Raw genomic sequence first — 17,064 nt, 5'->3', positions numbered from 1 at the left:
TCCCTCTACATTCTTAATTTGTTCATAAAGTGCTAAGAAATAAATTGGTGCAAAGAAAACAAATGAAGAACTATACAGCGGGTATAGATTTACTTGTAGTTTTAAATCGGGAGAGGATAATAAAATAAATACTTTTAATACACTTTTTTAACCCAAGTCATTTTACAGATTAGATTACATCCTAAGTGAGATGTTCTAATGTGTGATTTTAGCTTGGACAAAATCAAGGAAAACTGACCCTTTTGTTAATCGGTATTTAGCAGAAATATGCAGCTTTTATGCAAAGTGTCAGTGAACATTCAGTTGATGTTATGCACTGAAACCAAACAAAGGGAGAAAATAGTTGCTCACACACATTCAACGTGGTTTTATAGGGTTCAGCGTTAGGTGGTTACTGTAGATGAGTCACTCTCAGTTTGTGTTTGTTTGTTCTGGGAACATTTTCTTAGGTTGTCTTTTTTTTTCTGTGTTAAAAATTATTTTTTTTCCCCCCATTAAAAGTAGCTGAGGCTAATTTGTGATTTATGATATTTGGTTGTATAGTTGACTCAGCTTGACTCACCATTTGCATGTGTGTATAATCGGTACCAGAGGAGGCCTTAATAAGGTCTGCATGTTCACAGACAGAGCGGTACCTTGTACTGGAGTTCATGTGAGCTCTTTTATGTGTGTGTTTACACACGCGGTATACTAAGAACACGCCTCACACTGCATGCCGCCTCGCAAATCAAAGGACTGCTGGCACGCAGGGGAGTAGGACTGTAAAAGCAGGAGAAGCCAGACAGCTGCAGCAGGTTTGATGAAGACATACTTAAGTTGAAATGTCAGTTCGCTGTTCTTCAGGGCTCCCCGTTAACAAAGATCTGTCCTCAGATGTTTTATTTACAGACAAGCAAATTCACAAAGCTATTACCGCACGGTAAAGGAAGAGTACAAACCGGAGCTTTCGCATTCATTTCATTCTAAAACTGCGGCAAATGTAGAATTGTTTCTGAACTGGACTGCCTGGCAAGGAGTGTCTTTCAGATTTAGGTTTGTCCACATTTGAAGGCATTGTGCATGTAATTAGAGAAAAATCCACCCATATTTAGGTTACGGCTATTGCAAAATAAACATTCTCTCATTTCACACCCACAGGAACCTGAGTGACTTTCTATACTTAATCCATAGGGCTTGTAATGATGTTCACACACCCTTTTCTATGCTACAACAGCTTCAACTTTTCTAGGAAGGATTTTCACATGATATAGGACTGTATTTATGTGAATTTCTCACTATTCTGCCAGGAGTTCATTTGTGAGGTCAGACGCTGGTGTTGGAGGAGGAGGGTAGGTTCACATGAATAAAAATGTCACTGCTTGCGACAAGCGTGGGAGATAGTAGTGGGTCACATTTGTCGCTGCATTAATATGGTGCAATAATAGTCCAACTGGTGAAAACCAGACCACAGAATAATGTACCGACTTTGAAATGAGGTAAATATGTGGTGACACATCAAAAGTCCCTTTTAAGATGGGAAATAAATGGCAAAGTCCAACTACTGAAAAAAAAACCCTTCAATGTAAGATTATCATTATGGTCTAAAATCCTTTTATTGAAATTTCTGGTTGTGTTGCGCAAAACCTTATGCACTGCTGGGCAGCTGGCTAGGGGGCGGCCATAAGCTTCCTTTATTAACAGGAACAATAGTTTCAAAAGTTTAGAAATATTTGCAGTTACGAATAACAGCTGGCTGTCTCAGCATGTGGAACCACATGGTGCCCAGAAAATCTAAATATATTCATTTGCTCTTTTTTGAAAAAAATTCAGAACAGAAACCTTATGGTTGTATAACATTCCACTTTGAAAGTACTCTGCATGCAGTTGTTCAGAAACAAAACTCAAAGTCCCATCAGTGTGTTAAGTTTTCCCAATTCATTCTCCAGAAGGAAGGTCAGACAACTAAGAGGTTCTTTTTCAATCCATTAAGTGAATATAACAGGACTTAATTATGCTCAACAAAGCAGAAGGATTCTTATTTATACTGACATTATGTCAGAAAAAAATAGAGCAATCATTTTATAAGATTAAGTGAAAAAGTAACATTTTTCACTTCAGAAAAATGAATCCCTCCACGCTCTTTTCCAATCTGTAGAGGTGAATCACGTAAGAAATGCCACCCCTTTATAAAACTGAGATGTTCTCTAGGTTTGTTGAAAGGAATGTTTCAAGCTGAGTCCTGCTGTGAGGTGCAGTTCATAAGAACCCCTCACATTTCACCTTCTAAATCAATCCAGATACTCTGGTTTTGAAAAGAGCTGACCATGCCTTTAGATTGAGCTGAAATAATGTTTACTCCTGCAGACAATGTAACAGAAATGTAGCACAGAGAAGAGAATCCCAATCCGGTTTCAGGAAAGAGACTGATGGCCAGTCTGAGATGACTGTGAGAACCGCATGAGATTAGATCAGAATGAGTTTCCATCAGCAACTGGATTCAAACTAAATGATACCCTCCAAGCTGTTGGACCTGAGATGGCTCACTTTGAGTTAATTCCTTCTTTTCTCTCAGATTTAATACCGATAAAGGAACTTCAAATCATACACCAACCATTTTTATTTCACTTTAGAACTTGAACAGACAGGAAGGTATGGGGGGGAAGAGAAAACACACTTTCTTTAAATTTCAGACTGACAGGCTAGCTAACAGTTCGAGTTTTATGTTCACTTAGACGTTTCTCTTCACAGTTGTTTTTCTTTTCATGGTTTTTACTATTTATTTAATTGTTTCTACAATTTGATTTTGTGGCAAGTCAGTAGGAGCATATTAGTGTAATTTCTTGATTCTGTTTGTGAGTAGCTCTAATAATCATTCAGTTTTGCATGAAATTTGATTCTTATAATTTCCATAAAAATCTACGTCTGTAAAAGAAACAAGGGGAAGCTAAATTATTGTTTAATAATAAGGTAGCTTCCCCTTGTTATTAAAGTATTCATTGATAAAGTATTAATTGAGACTGATGAGACGTGTGATAATTTTGTATTTCAGCTTACCACTGGAGGAAATATTTGCCTCTGTCTCTGATTTCTTTTGCAGCTGTAGTGTGAGCGTGGCTGAAGAGAAGACTTGTATCAGAACTGTGACTTGATGTAAAAATGAGTTCAAATGGCTCTAAGCTGCTGGGCTTGACAGACGTTTGAGTCAGCGTAATAGATTAGTGTGCAAAGGATAGGCAGAAATGGAGCCAGCAAGTGTTCTCCTTTATTTGTTCTTTCTGAGTGTCTGAATCCAGCTGTTCTTTCTTTTACTGTCTGTCACTTAAATCGCAGTTGCCTAGCATTGTTTCTGCAGCAGGCAGCCACGGTGACAGTCGCTATAGGCAGGAGTCTGGCAACAAAGACAACAGGTGTTGCTTCCCACTGCCTGTATGCGGACGCTTCCCTTAACCTCAAACTCTCACCCTGCGCGTGTGTGTGTGTGTGTGTGTACAGTGTATGTGTGGGTGAACGTCTGCTAAAGTGAGGAGCAGAGGCCCTGCGGTTGCTACCCATGAGCATTTGCATCAGTGTTAACAAAAACACATTGGACAGTCCATTAGCAACGTAATTCAATGTCTGACAAAACTTAACTTCATCAGACAAGTTGATTCTCGTTCTTCGGGAACGAAGAGAACGAGAACTATATATATATATATATATATATATATACAGTACAGACCAAAAGTTTGGACACACCTTCTAATTCAATGGGTTTTCTTCATTTTCATGACTATTTATAAGGCAAGAAATCCCACTTATTAACCTGACAGGGCACAGCTATGAAGTGAAAACCATTTCAGGTGACGACCTCTTGAAGCTCATCAAGAAAATGCAGAGTGTGTGCAAAGCAGTAATCACAGCAAAAGGTTGCTACTTTGAATAAACTAGAATATAAGGGGTATTTTCAGTTGTTTTACACTTTTTTGTTTAGTGCATATTTCCACTTGTGTTATTCATAGTTTTGATGCCTTCAGTGTGAATCTACAATGTCAATAGTCATGAAAATAAAGGAAACTCATTGAATTAAAAGGTGTGTCCAAACATTTGGTCTGTACTGTATATATAGTTGATGTCAGACAGACTATCTGACGATGTTGTGACTGAAGTCTGCAGTAGTTGTATCGGTCTTGGAGCAGACTTTAGGTGACAGATGGGAGCTGAATTATTCAGAATTTAAATCTGTTTCCAAGGTACTGCTTTCCTCTACAGGTCTCTGTATTTCTATTGGCTGTGTGACTTCACATCACCGACTGAGCAGATTGTGGTGAAAAGGTGGAAACAAAGAGTTTGAAATAATAATTACTTGTTAGGATTACTATCTGTCAGACCCACTGTGTTCAACCCTTGAGTTTTTATTAAGTGCATCATGTTTAAATTATTTTAAGTATTAATTTTTGAATATTAATGTTTATACTAAATGCCTTCTAAGGCTGCTGGGCAGGATTGCATCTATCTTAAAGAGGGTTAAATTGGGCCTAAAAACAATCTTGAGGCACAAAAATAAAAATCTAGGCAAGAAGCAGGGCTGGAATAAAATTTCTAAAAGTGAGTGACTCACAACATGAATGTCATTAAACAGACCATTATACCAATACTTGCACTAAAGGTATAGGTGTGACCTCAAACTATGTTTGTAAGGAATGAATGCCTATATCCGATTACATTTCAAACTGGAGGAGGTTATTGTGGAGCTTTAGTCAAAAGAAACACTTAAATCAGAAGTACAGTACATATTTAATTTCCTACAGTTGGTCTCAGTCATGTTTATCAAAGCTTTATTGAATGTATAATATTCTTTTGTATTATGTTTAAAGTACAGCATGAAATATGCAAATGTTAGAGGTCACTACAATGCCCTCCCAGACACTCCCACAAAAGTTTCCTCAAACACCACTTTACATTTCTGGCTATGATGTGCGCATATAGCAGAGTGTTTGTATTTGCGTGTTGATTGCTTCTTGAGTGGTCGGTCACCAAGTGCAGCTCGCAGCAGCAGCTTTGCTCATGCCAGCTTGTCAGCCACAGAGAGACTCGCTCCTGGGTGGCTGCCCTGGTTTGGTTAAGAAACGTTGCACAAATGCACGCGGCTACGCGTCAGAACGTCAACATTCTTTAACTACAGCATTTAGCGTAGGTGAAGTTTTGTTAGACACGTAAAAGGGTCTGCTGCTCTCTGATAACTTTTTTGTTTCCCCCAAAGAAGTTTTCTCCACTGCCTCACCTTCGCGCTCACCCCTTCTGTCCCTCTGCAGAGATGTGTTTGTTGACATTGGCAGGTGGTATGCTGCTCCTGGCAGCAACAAAGTGAGAACAGCACACTGCAGCACACTTTTCAGCCAGGCCACTGCAAGGGCACCCGTGCTGCAGAGCAACAAACACGTCATGCATCCTCAACTTGAAGCGAGCCGTTTTAAGATCGGTGAATGGTACGTGTTAAAGTGTCCGGTTCACATCGCTGCTGCAGAAACAGAGCTGTGCATATGTTACAACAGAAGAGCATTCAGCTGCACAATTAGTGACAGAATACGTGTCCATATTTGAGATAAACTGACCTGGATTTTGTAGCTGATTTCTGATCTCTGTTTATTAAAAGTTTTGAATTGCCAATAATGACTTTAGCAGAATAACATATTTCTTTGAGAACTGAAGTATAAGCAGATAAGAAAGAAGCATTCAAATTATTTTTGTAGTTTCCAGCTGAGAGTAATAATTAAACATTTTTCTTTGGAGCAGAGATAATGTCCCAGTGTTTTGCTAACTCAAAAGAGAGATAAGATTACAGACAGCTAAAATTATTAACTGAATGGGTGTGTGTGTGTGTGTGTGTGTGTGTGTGTGTGTGTGTGTATTCCTTAGAGAATTTAAATCCTCGGCTTTACTCAACATTTTCAAATCCAGCATGTTATCCTCTTGGTTGCAAATTCAAAAGGATACAAAGTAACATTAGTTTATTTAAACCTTCCCCTTAAGTCTTTGTCTTTCTCGCTGTCTCAGCCTAACTGAACCACAGACATGTAGAAACTGTTGTTTCCTTTCACACGTTTTGTGGTTCCTCTGACTTAATTCTTGAACACTTTGCTCATACTTAAATTGGCCAACTTTGAGCCTTCCTCCTTCAGTAACAACATCCACTCAGAGGGCCGTTGCTCCTACTGATCACCATTTGTTTCAGCTTCACCATCAAGAGCAGCATCCGTCATGGCTTGGAGTTTTTGATCAAATGTGTGCTCAAACATCAATGTCAGTTAAACTGCATTAGAGGAATGGGGCTAGGAGGTGATAAAACTAATCGGTTTGGACTAGTTTTGCGAGGTTTTACAAAACAGGATTCTGAAAATTGTCAGCAAAATTCTGATCAGAGTATTTCTAGCTTAAAGATTTGATTCGGTGAAGAAGAATAAATGAAAATGATTATTTAAAGTTTTTAAGCAACAGATCTAACCATGTAGATTCAAAACAACGTAATGATTTTGAGAATTTAAACCCACCAAGATGTTAACGCGCTTTTTAGATTCTGAAACATAAATCTGAAAATTATAATCATTTTGTATATCTTTTAGAGTAATTTTTGATGATTTTTTTTACTCATTACTAATAATAGCAATGAGTCACACAAACTGGTAAACTGGTTAGTTTGCTGACTCAATGGGTCCTTGACCAGAAAGACCACCGAGGCAGTTCATACAGGAAGTGAACAGGTCCTGACATCATTTCCTTTATTACTGCCTGTCCAGGAAGCAGGAACAAAGTTTTTAGCTTCTGTTAAATCCCACTTTACTCTTTCTCAAACACCCAGATCTCCTTGTAAGAACAACGTGTGCATCCACTAATTTACAAAGAGGCGGTAGTCATCTTTATTATGTCTAGCTTTGCTCCATTAATTGTCAAACTTTAAAGTGCCAGCCCACATATTTCTAAAAGTTTCTTTTTAGTGTAGCAAAAAACAACTCCTAAAATCTCCTCTAAAACACTTCTGAGGAGCCAATCTATGCCAAACATAACTGAAATGTCCGAGTACAAATATAGTTGAAATAAAATCAGTTATTTTTTGTTAGTAAAATAAACTGCAGCGCAGTAGCTGCTGGTGAGATGGAAAGGTCAAGAGAGCAAGCTAAAACCATTTCGTAGCCCACAGTTATTGATTTCTCCCACAGAAAAGCACACTGTAGTGTAAAACATCTGGGAACGCGTCTGTGTGTTTAACTGCATTTGTTTTGCACAATATCTGGCCTCTGAGCCCCTCGCACGACACAGAATGCATTTTAAAAGGTTCTTCTTTAGCTTACTGGTAGCTGATCAGATAGAGGAAAATCTCACATACTGTGCTGAAACACACTCCAAAAACACATCTAAAAAAATCAACATGTTAGCTTAGAAACAACTGATGAATGAGAGAACGAAGGAGTGTGTCTCAATCCCTAATACCGATGAGATCATTCTCCCTCCTCATAAATAGTTCATCAAGGGCTGTGGACTTTCTATGTGTGTTTGAACTGTAGCTAACATCAGCGTGGGCCCATCTATGCACTATCAATGTTGGCAAAGACAGCCACGCTCCCTTCTCCTACGTGTTGTTGCTCACGGCTAATCAGCTGCGCATCAGAGAAAAAAGGAAGCAAATTGCTCCAGCCATTTCCCTTCCTTCAGAAAGTGAAGTAGCCATAGAGAAAAACTGTTGTTTATTCTCTTATTGCACCACGTTCGATAAAGCCAAATCAACCGATCAACATTGACATTAGTATCTAAAGCAGTCCACACCAAAATAATGCAAAAAAGACCAACATGCATTTTTTTTTCACTTGGCCATAAGTGACATGACCAGAGTGCTTTGGGGGTAGTAAAGTAACGGCAAGCCTTATAGTCATAAAGCAATGTTTCTATGGCGATGTGTGAAATTGGGCTTTTGAGTATGTGGCTTGCCATCTTTTCAGGCAGTGTTTACTATTTTTAAACTCAGAAATTATCTAGTTCTGCTCTACCTCTCATCTTTCATATATTTAAGGCTAATAATGGACACTGATTTTTATTCTGAAGAAAATGTACTAGAGCCACCAGTAAATATGGTTAGTTTTTCTGTCATTACTAAAAAATAAAAAGACAATTGTGTGTTTTTTTTTTGTCATTTATTCTTACTCTGTGATACAAAAACCAAAGTTCTAACAAAACTTTGATCCAGGTGACATTACTTTAAGTTCCTAGCAACTTTTTTTTTTGCACATTAAACCTCAATAATAAATACGTGTGATAATATTTTAGCACCTTTTTACTTTCTTTGCGATGATTATTGACTGCTTTTCATCCCAAAACAGAAATCATAATATAACGTAGTGTAAAATCTAGCAGCAATATACACTCTGGTTTTTGAAAGTCATAGTTAGATAAGAATGTATGATCATTTTCATAAAGGTGATTTTAATTAGACCTATAATTTTCACCATGTCTTACTGACTTTTCTTTTGAGCCTGATTTGAACCATATGACCTCATTTCGCTTGCTCTCCACTTTACAACTTAGTCGTTTACTTTGCTTGGAGACAACTGGCTGCTTCACTGTAACATGATCCTTAGGAGCCTAAACAGTATAGACTCCAACAGCATGGTGGCCATCATGATCCCTTGAGGCTGACGTATCCATCTGACTGTGTTCTCACAAAGCTGAGCTAAATTAACTGTGATGCTAATTATGAGACAGGCCTGGCTCTGTCTTTCTTTCATTACTGGTAATGATTTTCTCAGTGGGCAAACAATAACAGGAATATATATGAATAAACAGTCATGTGGAAAAATTAGGACACCTCATTAAATACTCTGTCTAATCTATTTATCTTTGGTAAAGAAAGTGATTTTCTTTTTGTGAAAGTGATTTTTGAAAAATGCTAGACATCAAAAATGTCCAGACATTTTGCTAGACATCAAAAATGAACAATTATTTACTCATTAACCAAATGTTATGCAACATAATAGGTATTCTAAATAAGGCAAAAAGTTAGGACGCCCTAACCGTTAATAGCTAGTCTCACTCATTTGACTATTCGCTGACTTTAGTGACCCACTTTTCATAGCCATTTATCTGTTTCTGGACTTTCTTTCATGGCTTTTAGCCCAGGACTTTCCATTTGTTTACTTTCAGCCATTTCTTGGTTGATTTACTAAGTTTTGGGTCACTGCAACAAAGCGTCACCAAACCTTGACACTTCCATCTCCGTGCTTCACAGTTACTACAGGGTTCTTTTGCCGGAATGCTGTACATCAGTGTTCGCAGGTTTTTTTGTGGAACATAATTCCAAATTATATGCAGAAAAGTTGCCAGTTCATGGACTGTTTTTTAATAGCGTGTGTCTAAACTATTAAAAAATGTTTCTTGGCGAGTTACTTGGGCACACTATTTGACATGCTATAGGATGATATTAAAATGAGTATTTACAAGCGTTTTAAGAGGGAATGTGAAGTATTTGTGGATTTTAGCGATTCGCTGGGCAACTGTGGCCCCTAACCTCTGCAAATACTGGGCATCCACTGTATTTATGTTAAGGGTGTCCTCTGTTCTGGTGTCAAAATGTTACAAGTTTGAACTGATTAAGTTCTTTGGAAAGGAATCTTTGCTTCCTGTTTTTCTTGAGCAATGGTTTCACCCTAACAAACCTCATGGAGTGCATGTCTACACAGGTATGCAGTTTCACATTATTAGCATAAGCCTGCTGTAGGTCCCATGGTGACATTTTAGCTGATTTAGAGACTTCGTTTAGCATCCATCAGTCTGCTTTTAGGGCGAACTCACTAAGACAGCCAGTCTGGGTACGTTTGGCATAAATGTTCTTCAGTCATAGAATATTTTCCAGACAATGGAATTTCAGCTTCTTTTGAGATGTTTTTAAATCTCTTTAAAAAAGATATCTTAAAAAAAAACAACAACAAAAAAAAACAAAACAAAACAATATAATAGTCTTTCTGAAGACCTCTGACAGCTCTTTAGATCCCATCATGGTGCTGATTCTCAATTCAATAAAGTGAAGCACACCTAACTAAATTTTTTATACAACCGTATGCAGTGACTTGCTAAAAGTATTAATGCCCTTTCATATATCTCCTTATGTTAAAACGACTATTTTATTAGGATTCCTTGTAACATAAACACAAAAAGTACATAATTCAGTGGAAGGATAATGGCACTTAACAAATCTGAAGTGTCGCTTGCATTAGTATTTAGGGCTCTGTACTCAGTGGACTTGGAGGGGGTAATTAAAAGCATGCATTTTTTTCTTCTACTTCACATCACTTTGTGCTAGTTAAAAAAAAACAAAACAGAAATGTATTATTGTAGCATAAGAAAACATGAAAACGATAAGTATTTTGAGCAATCTTCATGAGTCACTTTCTACATTCATGCCGTTGTCTGCCTGATGTCTTAAAACTGAACCATCTCTGGTACTTTATTCATGGTGTCAGTAATCTGGACCGACAAAACCATTGCTGTGTCTACAACTCATTTATGGCAGCAAAAGACAAATTAAAGCTTCTTATGAAAACAGCTCGAGGTGTTTTAATTTGAATATCCTGGCATATAGGATGATGTTGATTGGTACAAACGAGTACAGAACAACACCCCGAAGGTTTGAGGGTTAGGGGGCCTCAGTGGGGAGACAGTCTGATATTAAGGGCTCCCATTGGGAGGTCCACAGTCAGAGAGCCTCAGGCAAGTGTTGAGACTTATCATTGGCCAAGGACGCTGCATACATCAGCATCCACAGCGTTGTTATTATTCGGAAGTGTGGCCCGCTTAATGTGTGACCATGTAAAAAAAGTAGGCATGTAAATGAGATGTTTTAGTCTGCGAGTTTGAATGATCGGCCTGCTGACCAACTGCGGTGCCTCAATTAGTTATGGGGGTCTCTCTGGTAACGGCAGCTGCCACCACGTGCCCACGATTGTGCTTCTTTTGTGATGTGTAAACCCATGTGACACCGTGATGTCTTTTTGTAACCACGCCAACAGTGCAGGAGACAATGAAAGAAAACGCAACACAGCTTTTCTCCATCACGTCTTTGCAGCCCTCTCCACTTGGTTTATTTTTCAGTTGCTGAGAAAAACAACAAGACCCACAGAGAACCTCACTTGCAGCTAACCGAAAGCTTGTCTGCACTCCAGCTGCTGCCTTTTGCTCCTTCGCTATTCATGTGAATATGCAAATGATGGTGCATCTCATTCAGTTGTCATCTGAGTCATGTGACCCAAACAGCGGGGTCTTAGGGCACGCGGGGTGGGGAGGCTCCAGTGGTGCAAAGGGAGGAGGGGAGTGATCTCCACCTGCACCAGTCTGCTGCGAGACGGAGCCGCTCTTTGCATAATGGATGCTGATTGATGGGATTTTCTTCTTTTCACAAAGAAAAACACAGTAATACCACACTTACACACCTGCCAAGGAGCGAGGTATCACCGTTTAATGTCTTTAAAACCCATCGTCATTCGTATATAAATGGCGTGATTAAATTTAAATAGAGTAACAAAAAAAATCTATTTAACAAATCCTCTCTGAAGCCAACATATACTGTTGAAACCAAATATTTACATACAATGTATAAACACTACAAACTGTTTTAATTTCCTTAGGGTCATCTTAATTATTTCCATTGGCTAAACCTCAGGGTAATATGCCTTTTTTAGCCAATGTACGTATTTGGTTTCAACTGTATAAACATGACTTAGACGCTCCTTTAAAATCACACACCTCATCTTTCTCATCATCCGGGGTGTGCTTCTACCACACAGGATCTCAATTCTTGATGCAAGACAAAATAATAATAATAATAATAATAATAATAATAATGAAGAAAAAAAAAACAACTGCCCACAAATTTAGTGGGAAACTTTAATCTACTGTTGCCATCAGAAATATTCAACCCCTTTAGAGATTTTCAAGATGCATCACAGAGCCAGGTTCTGCTTTGAATGATTCTCTATGTAGTGAATGCCACACAGTCAACACAGAAAATGCATAATTTAGCATTTGTGTGCAGCATATTTAGTTGGTATAACTATGTCACAATAATAAGGTTTAAACTGTCTGACGGAGTTACCATAATTAACTCTATGGGATCTCTATCATGGTTCTTCATTTGCTTCAGCTGTGATGCATCCATCTGGGTATTCAAGGTGACTTTGCACGCATGAGAAAGGCAAAGGAGCTTATGTAAAAGCTGAGCGAAAGCGTATTTCATCCCGTCTAAAGGGCCTTGGATAGAAGGTTTTAAAAAAAGCAGTGAAAAACATGATGAGACACAATTGGGAGCAAACAACTTTCTGGCTGTGAAAGCGAGCCCAACATTTTATCAAAGGTCCTTGGCAACTTGGTTAGAACAACTGGTGCAAACCCTGTGTGACTGTAAGATGAAGAGTTTCAGTCACAATTAGAGGATGCGCACTGAAAAAACAAAAACTTCAAGGCCAGAATCCAAGACATACTCAACGCTCGAACACACGGATGATCAAATATGAGTAGAAATGGTCAGGAGGAATCTGGATATGACTACTGGTAGACAGTTCTTTGGTCTGATTATTCCAGTGGTACTGTCATCAGCCTTCAAGCAAATCATCACTCTGGCATTAGGTGTTGAAAGGGGGTTGTATATTTCTGACTTCAACTGAATGCACGTGTATATGTGCATATTTGCAAAGGACAACTCCCAAGCAGAGTTAGTGCAGAGGGTAATACTTTGTCATCTTTTTCAGTGTAACAGCTCCACTCCAGTATTTTCCTCTATTTCATTATAGTTAAATACCTAACGTCCTGTATGCAGATTATACATAAAGCCCGTTTCAACATGATACATGTTTGGCTTGATACAACAATCTTATACTACAAACATTAGCTTGGAACAAAGGTCACAAAGGACAAGATCATTCAAACAATAATATCTTCTCTTATCATCATGGTGACTTTTAAATACACAGGTTAACAGTTATTTGAAAAACCTAAGCAAGGTCCAACAGAGTTCATATGAAACACTGGCAAAATGTCCATTGGAAAGAATGGCTGGAGCCATGCTTTTGTCATTTTCCTCACTTTTTTTTTCCTTCTGCAAAGAAATGCTTTAGATCAAGTCCAACTAGTCAGCATGCAGTCTGCCACAAACCCAGAAAACAAGAGAGATCCTATTTAAGAAAGGCCACTAGGCAATTAGAATAATCTAAACTCCCTCACTCTGCTCAACCCGCCTCTTTAACTACCAAAGTTTAATATTAATCCACAAGAACTGCTTCAAATTGTCCTTTTTTTTCTTCCTTATGCTTCTTTAAAAATTTAAAGCAAATCGCATTGAAACAGTGCAAAACAAATCAAAGCTGTGCAATAAAGCCTACTGCTATAAGATCCCATACGCACATCTTAGCATAAAAACCAGACATCAGTGATAAAAACAATACATGATTAAAAATGTATAGCAAAAAATCAATGATGGGGTAAATAAAGCATGGACACAAACTGTATAACAGAGCAGAGACATTCCCCTGCAAGACAGAAAAAAAAACAAAGGAATTATCAGACAACACCGGCTGCTTTAATTTTCTGATTTGCCCCCCCGCCCCGCCCCCACCACTGCAGAGTCTCCACTGCCTTAATGGTGGAGCGGCGGGTCGGGGTGCCAGCGGGGTGTGTTCGGAGTGCGTCGCCTTGCGGGGGCTCGAGCAGCCATCTGCCACCCTACTTCAGCCAGCCTAAGCATTATCCCCAGCCCAGGAGGCCTGCTGTCTCGTCCCCCTCCAAAAGGGGGCTCCTGCTGTGGGGAGATGTAGCAGAGGGCTGGGGAGCTCCCCCGCGAGACCCTTTGACCCGGTCCCCCGCCCCGGCGGGGCAGACGGCCCAGACAGACAGCACTGTGTCTGCTCCCTGCCGCCTTCCACGTCTCTCTTTTATCAGCCACTGAGACCCCAGGGGCTGATGGAGAGACAGAGGGGATGGAGGAGAAAGAGGCTTGGCGAACGAACACAATGAAGAGACTGACACAGACCACCCTGACCTCCCCACCCCACCCCGATCCATTCATCTTTGGGTGCAGATCTCTCCATTCCCCATGGACAAGCTGCTGCCCTCTCCTCCCCCTTCTCCTTTTAATCTCTGCACCACTCAAAGCCCAGTGAGCTCCCCAGCTCTGTGTGGTCAAGCACGCCCCTACTGGCCACACGACACTTTGTCTGGATGTTAGGAAGCTTTATCGTGGTTTGTCTTCATCTACCTGTGTCATCGAATGTCAAGATCAGCAGTAGCAAATAGCAGTTAATCGTCCAGGCAGGGAGTGATGCACAGTAATATTTTAATTAGACTTTGGGCGTCAGCGGGGCTCGTGTCCTCCAACTACAAAGAAGCTGCCGCTAGGCTGTCGTGGTGAGCTTCTGGATGGTGCGATTGTAGTATTGGGTGGTGATAGCTTCCAGGGGGCTCCAGCGATGTGCGTGCAGCTCGATGACCTCCATGAGCAAGGAGCGGGTCAGCTGCGACTCGGTCGGACACAGCATCTTGTCCCTGACGGCTGCTAGGAGCTCCGTCATCATCTCAGGGAGCTGCTCCTCCAGCAGACGCCCGGTACTCTGCAGCTAGAGGACAAACAGAGGAGGACGGGTTAAAGTCAAGACAAGGGAAAAAAAAAATATATATATGTATATATATATATAGAGAGAGAGAGAGAGAGAGAGAGGCAAAGAAGATATGGGTCCCGTTATTGGGAGCAAGACAGTGTCTGGCACCTTGTTACTGTGAGCACACAGAGGCAAGAGATTCACACAGCCTGCAGCTATGGATCTGTGTTTCTCAGCATCTGGGAGCTGTTGGTTATTCCCAGCTCACCTACCTTCCCTCTTTCTGCTCTCACACCCCAAGGCCGTTCCTCGACTATTGAAGGATTAATTCAGGAACTTTCAGCTTGAAGGGTTTCAAATCAATGAACCGATTGTGGTTCTGAGGGTGATGGTAACTCCTGCTCCTTATTAAGTTGAGATGTTCATTCATTCTACATTTATTTATGTGAAAACTAAAAAGAAAGGATTCATGAATGTAAGCATGATCAAAATCTTGAATAAAACATAAAATCTTTACTGAATGCAAAGTCAGACACAGAAGTATTTCATTTTGAAGCAATCTTTTTTTTCTGAAATTACATATTGAACTTAAACTGTCTTTTCATAAGAGAATGACAGATTGGGAAAAAAACAGCTGAATGTTGGATGGTAGAAAAAGTATTCACACATCTTGAACCTTTTCAGGTTTTGTATTGTTAAAATAAACTTCAATGTAGTTACATGGGATTTGTGTAACAGGCTAGCACAAAGAAAGTCATAAAATGAGACAAAATTATCCAAATGGTTTCAAATAAATCTAGCTTCTAGCTTTGAATAACAAGTATTTTAAGGTGAATCTCATACATTATCAATTGTCTACAAACTAAAGTTTCGGCCCATTCCTTTTTTCAAAATAGCTTAAGCTCTATCAGATTGGAGTGTGACTGTGAATTAGCTTTTCTTTTTTTTTCCCTCAAGTGAAATCACCAACTAGGACTTTGGCCCAGTCCTAAGTCAGGACTGGGCAACTTGGTTGATTTTTTTTGTGCTACATGCTGATGAATTAAGCAGAGTCCTAAATATAAAAAAAATATTTTGTCACAATTTTGTAATGTGACAAAATTATAAAATTCATGGGGTATGAATACATGACACTTTCATTGATAATATTAAAATACAAACAGCTTAATGGTTAAATATTTTCTTATTTTAATTACTTGGAAAATACACTGCTTTATCTAAAAACTTACAAGCTCAGAAATAAGTCAGGTGCTGTTTTTTATTTTTTTAAAAACAACACTGTTTTGTTTAGTTTTCTGTTGTGTGTTATTATGTACATTTTTGTGAGACCAACTGTGAGGACATTCCTCAGATTGTTTTTTGTAAATGTGAGCATGCTTGTGTGTGGTCCATACCTCCAAGGAGCAACAAAGGACGGCATCTTCTTTAACATCTGTTGACTCAAGCAGCTACAAAAAAAAAAAAAAAACACACATGAGGACTATACTTAGTAGAGCAACAGTCCACAGAGTAAAATGCAGTGACATTAAGCTGAAAGCCACAAAAGGACAGTCTAAAGCAGAATGATAAAATTTACATTAAAAGAAAATACTAGAGGTTCAACTGTCTGTAAACATCATTCATCTGACAGAAGAGAATGAACAGCTAATGCCACTTGTGAGCATTTTGTGCCGCCACAGACCCTTGAGTCAGACAAAACGGCAAACATCATTCATACAGGCTTACTTTATCAAAGCTCTACATATGCATACACAAATGAACAGACAGTCTGCAAACACTTTGTGCAGCCAAAGACAAACAGGCGGCTGGCACACACACTAGCTGTGTACAAACTAAGGGAGCTCACCCATTACCCATATTAAGGTGACACTGTTTACAGCTATAAGCGGTGTGTCTGTTAAACAACTAACTGCATGCTGGCTCCCGGAGGCGGAAGGAAGCATATCAAGCTAATCTCAACTTGTTGTGATTGTGTTACTATATAAAGAGCTGAAAGCCAATAAAAAGGCTAACATTCTGCATATTAGCCAGGGTTACTTTAAAACTACTTCTCAATTTAGTGGCTGTTAATTATATTTTTGTCTGAGTCCATGTCTCAGAAAAACTATAAATAATAACATTATTATTATTATAAGTGCAGTAGCAGTAGAAATGATTGCTTCTTTTCTGATTTAAGCAAAAGCAATTGGCTCGTTTTACACACTTCAACACCAAATTATTTGTAGCTCTGGTAGGTTTAGGTTTAAGGTAATCTTTTAACTTTACCAACACGTTTGTTCTGTCAAAAAGTAAAAAAAAAAAGAAAAAAAAGAAAAAAAAAGTTTGCAACGGTATTTTTCCCAGATAATAGTCGGAATAGCTGGGGTATAACCATATTCACTGCACATCCATTTTTTCCTAAATGATGCCACATAAAAACAGTGACATAAAGGTCAGAACCATCATAAGTCTGAAAGAAAACTCTGCTGCTAACTGATGT

General features: G+C 39.1%; 1 protein-coding gene across 2 annotated transcripts in view; it reads right to left on the bottom strand.

Annotated features, from left to right (window-relative positions):
- Positions 1 to 11,047: 11,047 nt before the first annotated feature.
- ctif (cap binding complex dependent translation initiation factor) overlaps positions 11,048 to 17,064 on the bottom strand; it is a 48,842-nt gene continuing 42,825 nt past the window's right edge. For both annotated transcript variants that reach the window (XM_014468641.2, XM_023338569.1), the window contains 2 exons: positions 15,980 to 16,033; positions 11,048 to 14,603 (listed from right to left, as the gene is read on the bottom strand). In XM_014468641.2, coding sequence (XP_014324127.1) covers positions 14,382 to 14,603; positions 15,980 to 16,033 — 276 coding nt within the window. In that variant the 3' untranslated portion in view covers positions 11,048 to 14,381. The remainder of the gene's footprint in view (positions 14,604 to 15,979; positions 16,034 to 17,064) is intronic.

Source organism: Xiphophorus maculatus, chromosome 8, assembly GCF_002775205.1.
Source record: "Xiphophorus maculatus strain JP 163 A chromosome 8, X_maculatus-5.0-male, whole genome shotgun sequence".
In the NCBI taxonomy this organism is placed as follows: Eukaryota; Metazoa; Chordata; class Actinopteri; order Cyprinodontiformes; family Poeciliidae; genus Xiphophorus; species Xiphophorus maculatus.
This window is presented reverse-complemented; position numbering and strand designations above follow the sequence as displayed.